This window comes from Balaenoptera borealis (assembly GCF_965194805.1).
Source record: "Balaenoptera borealis genome assembly, chromosome: 16".
Classification (NCBI taxonomy): Eukaryota; Metazoa; Chordata; class Mammalia; order Artiodactyla; family Balaenopteridae; genus Balaenoptera; species Balaenoptera borealis.
Window position 1 is genome coordinate 24,633,903 of NC_138872.1, and position 6,000 is coordinate 24,639,902.

Sequence of the window (6,000 nt, forward strand, 5' to 3'; positions counted from 1 at the left end):
TTACTTGCTAAGTGCCAGATGTTGCTTTAAGCTCCTTAAATGCATTATCTTATTTAGTTCTTACTACAACCCTAGGAGGTAGACCTTATTTTCATTCTTATTTTATTGATTTGAAAATCGAGGCCCAGAGAGGTTAAATAATTTGCCCAAGGTTATACATTTACTAAGTCATGATTTGAACTGCCCTGAGGAAGACATTGTTGCTAAAATCTGAAAGATGAATAGGAGTTTTTCTCCACTCCCCCACCAGGAAAGACATTACTATGGGACAGAAAAGAACCAAGGGTTTGCGTTAAGAGGAACTCCCTTAGGCCAAACCACTGAGAATTACAGAAAGAATAGCAGGAATTGATGCATAAACTGGGCAGATAACGCAATCCTTCTAAGCATAAGGAATTTGCTATTTACCCTAAGAGCAATGGAAAGCCATCATAGGAGTTTAATCAGGAGAAGGACATGATCAGATTTATAATCTTGAAATATTTGCCTGGCTACTTTGGAGAAAAGGTACTCAACAGGTTAAACATACAACTGCAGAACACCTAGGATAATCTCAGTACTGGATCAGGAGCTAGAGGAGAGAGAGACACTTAGAACCATAACAATGGAAGGAACTTTAGAGGTTATTACCCCCTCATTTTACTGATAAGAAATCAAATTTATAGAGGTAAAGTGACTTGTTCAAGGTTAGATGATTTAGTTTATATAATCTGATTAAAGAGACAAGACTAACATAAAATATTTTTGAATATACAAGACAGAATATAATTGAAAGCTAAATCACATGGAGTACAACTTGCAATGAATTAAAGAAATCCAAATTAAATCAACCCCAAGGTGCCATTATATGCCAATAAAACTAGCAAAGACTAAAAGAAAGATTAAACTCAATGCCTGAGTGGCCCTAGAAAACAGATACTCTTATATGATAACAGCATTATAAGAAATTAGCACAATTTACTGAACAGCGGGGCAATGCCTGACAAGAATCATAACATTTTTAATACCCTTTCATCTGCTAACTTAACTTTGGGGAACCCACTCTAAGAAAATAATACCAAAGGAAAAAAAGAGATTACTCAAGAGATGTTTATACTAACACTATATATAATAGTGAAACTAGAAACAACCCTAAAGCCCAATAATGAAAAAACTGATAAAAACTAGCAATACTGGTAGTGATAACAATAGAATACTAAATGGCCATTTAAGAGGGAACAAATGGGTCTAACTCTAAAGGCCATGTTGTTACAACTACACTGAGTATGTGTGTATACTCAAAAATATTTTAAAGTGATAATTAGTAGGCATAAACTATGTAAAACTATATATGAACCACATTTATGTCCATCAACAAGGAGTGAAGAAAACTGAGTTTTATGATCACTTAGTTTTTTTTGTTTTGCTTTGCTTTGTTTTGTTTTGTTTTCTGGCCACGCCACGCTGCATATGGGATCTTAGTTCCCCAACCAGGGATCAAACCCGTGCACCCTGCAGTGGAAGCTTGGAGTCTTAAACACTGGACCGCCAGAAAAGTCCATGATCACTTAGTTTTTGTTTTTGTTTTTTTCTGGTGGAGCTGTTGAACTCTGGATGTTTCTTTGGCACACATTCTAAGTACTGAAGAAGTTTAGAAGAGGAAAAGATGAAAATGGTCTGGGATGATCAGGGAATGCTCTGTGGAATTGTTGGGGTTTGACTAGGTAGAGAGGAACAGAAGGGAATGGGCAAAGGCAAGGAGATGGGAAAGGGACTTTTGTGTATCCAGTATATCAACAAGAATGACCTGTTGTAGAATGAGGGGTATATGGTAGGGAGTAGTGGAAGATAAGAATAGAAAGGTGGGGTCAGCTAGTTATCCAGGGACTCTGAAAGAAAGGCAGAATTTTAATTTGAAGCTGTAGGAAATAGGGAACTATTGCAAGTTTTCGAAGTGACATACGAAAGCAGTGTTTCCATAATATCAGTCTAAAAGTGTTTAGATAAACTAAATCTAAATCTACCAGAAATATTGGAAATGAGTGAGACTAGCGGAGAGAGAACCAGTTAGGAGGCTGCTCCCTTGAATTAAAAGGGTCTATGGGAATGGAAGAAAAGGTAACCTGAAAGAGATTTTGAAAGAGTATTTGCCAGAATTTGGTGAAAGGCAGCCTGTGGATCAGGGAAGAGGAACAGCATAGCTATTGGGAGCATAGGTTCTGCAATAAAAATTACCTTGGTTCAAATCACAGCTCCACCACTAAGTACCTGTGTGACCTTGTGCAATTAAGTTAACCTCTCTAAGCTTCAGTTTCCTTCTCCATAAAATGGGGATAATAGTCTCGACATCAAATCAAACAGAATTTGTGCTTAGTAAGCAGTAAGCAATCTATAAATAAATAAGATATATAGATAGATAGGATTTGGGATGGCGCCATTGACAGGGATTAGAAAATTAGGGAGGCAAGCAGGTTTGGAAGGGAAAATTGGTAAACCTGAGTCACAGTCATGTTAAATATGGTATAACAACAGGGTGTGTGAATAAAATGCTCTACAGACCTATGAAATTTGAGACTAGAGCAAAAGTGAGATGCTGGATACAGAGCTAAATATGTAGAAAAGGAGTTCTTGTGACAGTAATAGCTCACCCCTGGGGAGAAGATATTTGCAAATCATATATCCAATAAAGGGTTAGCATTCAAAATATATAAAGAACTCATACAACTCAACAACAAAAAAACAAACAACCCAGTTAAAAAATGAGCATAGCTGCTCAGTAGACATTTTTCCAAAGAAGACATACAGATGGGCAACAGGCACATGAAAAGATGTTCAATATTACTAATTATTAGGGAAATGCAAATCAAAACCACAATGAGATATCACCTCCACCCGTTTGAATGGCTATTATCAAAAAGGCAAGAAATAACACGTGTTGGAAAGGATATGGAGGGACAAAACCCTCATACATTGTTGGTGGGAATGTATATTGGTGCAGCCACTTTGGAGTATGGCGATTCCTCAAAAAATTAAGAATAGAACTATTATACAATCCATTATTCCACTTCTGAGTATTTTTCTGAAGAAAACAGAAACACTATTTTGAAAAGATATATGTACTCCTATGTTCATTGTAGTAGTAATTACAATAAATAGCCAAGATATGAAAGCAACCTAAGTGTCTATTGATAGATGAATGATAAAGAAGATGTGATATATAGAGATATATATTATATGGATATATGAATATTACTCAACCATAAAAAGAATGAAATCTCACCATTTCAGACAGAGTTAGACAAAGACAAATACCATATGCTTTCCCTCATATGTGGTATATAAAAAACAAACAAAACAAAATAAATGAACAAACCAAACTAAACAAAAACAAACACGTAGATACAGAGAACAGATTAGTGGTTACCAGGGGGGAAGGTTGGGGAGGGGAAAATGAGTAAAGAGGGTAACTATATGGTGATGGATGGAAACTAAATTTTTGGTGGTGATCACACTGCAGTGTATACAGAAGTAGAAATATAACACTGTACACAGGGAACTTAAATAATGTTGCCTCAATTAAAAAAAAATAGCTCACCCCAGGGAAACAGATGAACTCATGACAGGAGAAAATATATAGAGGGAAGAGAAGTGAAAAGAGGTCTGAGGTAGGAGGGGAAGGATAAATTAGGAGTTTGGGATTAACGTATACACACTACTATATGTAAAATAGATAACCAATAAGGACCTACTGTGTAGCACAGGGAAATATACTCAATATTTTGTAATAACCTATAAGGGAAGAGTCTGAAAAAGGATATACATAAATAACTGAATGACTTTGCTGTATACTTAAAACTAACACAACATTGTAAATCAACTATACTTCAATAAAAAAAAAAAAAAAAGAAAGAAAGAAAAGTAAAGAAACAAGTTGGGGACATCTAACCTGAAAGTGAACTTAGATTAGGGGGTGAGACTATAGATTAGATCACCTCTCTGAGAGCCAACCAGGCAGTCTCCATTGGAAAAATGAAGATATGATATTATTATAGGACCAGTATATTAATTGGTCTTTATATTTTATTCCTAGAGAATCCCAACAAAAACATGGTGTTATCCCAAGAAGTCAGAATCCTGGAATGGTTGGTGGATACAGGTGTGTGATGTAAGTGTGTTTTATGAAAGTTCCATGTGATTGTGTTTTTATTTAAAGATATTGACTCATTTCCCTATTAAAGGAAGCCTACTGTGAATTCTTTTATAAAGAGTACAAACTTTTGGCAAGGAAAGAATTACCAACCAGTTGACTCTTTTAAGTGTAGTATTTGTCTAAGGTGTGGTATACATTAATGAGCAGTAAGACACTCTTTATGTGGGCAAATTTAGTCAATAAATATCTATATGAACACCTTAAAAAAATAAAAGAGGTCTGAGGACTCAAACTTGGACACTGCATGCAGCAATCAACCACTCTACACTTGGTTCAGTCTTATCTTGCATTACTCAATAATTGCTTCATCCACTTTGTTCTTATCGTTATCATACTAACCGCTATCTAGTGAATGCTGCTGTGCACCAGGCACTCTATAATGCACACTTCGCTTATTACTCATTTTAGCCCTCAAACGAAACTGTGAGGCAGGTATTATTACCTCTGTCTTACAGATAAAGAAAAGGAATTTCAGACAGGTTTTAAAATCTGCCTAAGACCACACAGTAAATGAGTGGTAGAGCCAGGATCTAAATCTAGATTTTTCTGAGTTTGATTCGGTGGCTTATGCTTGTCCCACTGCCAACATCATGCTGCCTCCCAACTCAACTACAGTTGTGACCCCTAACCCAGCTTGAGGGCACAGGTGGGGAATTTTCCCCACATGTTCTTAAAGACATGGAACTACCTATCAGAATTTCTGAGTTATTACAATCCATCCCTAATTTTTTTTTTAAAAGACAACATTTTAGTGACTTGTTCAGTCTTATATGGTAGTTTCCATTGGGATTTCTGAAATACTAAAAATAGATCTGGGACTCCATTACTAATCTGGGGACCCCGGGATGGGACCCTACTGCCCCTCAGCAGTGGAGACTAACTCACAGGTTAAAGGTGTCAGGAGGCACTGGGTGGGCTGGTCTGAAAAGCGGCAAAGAAAATTCTCTTTGTGGTCCGCCTCTCCTCAACGCGCTCTGCGCCCTTTAAGAACCCGCCTTTTCACCTGAGGAACTGTTCTCTTCTTAGGACACTTCCACTCTCCTCACAAAACCTGCATCTCCTCACGAAACCCCCAAGCCGCCAAGGAACCCCCCAATTCCTAGGGAACCCTCATTTCCTACAGAACCCTCCTTCTCAGAGAACCCCCCTCTCCTCCCGGAACCCCTTTCCCGTCTCCTTAAAGAACCGCAATTCTTGCCTCACAAAACCTCTATCTTCTCACGGACCGCTCAGTTTCCCAAGGGAACCCCCAACTCCTCACTCTCCTGTGAGCCCCCCACTTCTCTCCTCCCTGACGTCTCTCAGGCCCGCCCGGGCCCGGCCTCACCTCTCGGCTCCTCCAAGGAGCGCCTGTGCAGCTCGCGGTAGCGCTGCAGCGAGGGGACGTGCGCGGAACGGCTGACCTCGGGCGGCGGAGACCAACTCCGTGCCCGGCTCCGGGCTCCAGCCTCCTCCCGGACCCCGCTCCCACCGCCGCTCCGGCCCCGCTCCTCGGGAAGCCCCATCACCTCAAGTTCCGAACACCGTAGCAGCCTTAGCGGTCTCAGCGGGCGGCCGGGAGGGGGAAAACAGGCCGACCGAGGGGCGGGGCCTTCAGAGAAGGGGCGGGGCCTGACAGCAGAGGCGTGGCTTAGGCATGTGACGGGGGGCGCCCCGGAGGGGCGGAGCCATGCCTGGTGGAGGTGGGACCAGGGCTAGCAAAGAAACCGATAGGGAAAAGTCCAGCATTGCTTGGGGGATGGGGCGGAGCTGACTTGCGGAAGGGGTGGAACCGCAGCGTGAAAGCAGAAGGGGAGTGGCCAGGCGTGACG

At 40.5% G+C, this 6,000-nt stretch overlaps 1 protein-coding gene across 3 annotated transcripts in view; it reads right to left on the minus strand.

The window, feature by feature from the left end:
* Window positions 1–5,794, minus strand: part of ACSS2 (acyl-CoA synthetase short chain family member 2) — a 46,580-nt gene extending 40,786 nt beyond the window's left edge. For 2 of the 3 annotated variants that reach the window (XM_082358833.1, XM_082358832.1), the window contains exon 1: window positions 5,517–5,791. In XM_082358833.1, coding sequence (XP_082214959.1) covers window positions 5,517–5,694 — 178 coding nt within the window. In that variant the 5' untranslated portion in view covers window positions 5,695–5,791. Of the gene's footprint in view, window positions 1–5,516 lie in introns of all 3 variants that reach the window. The other variant, XM_082358834.1, reaches the window with a different exon arrangement.
* Window positions 5,795–6,000: the final 206 nt, after the last annotated feature.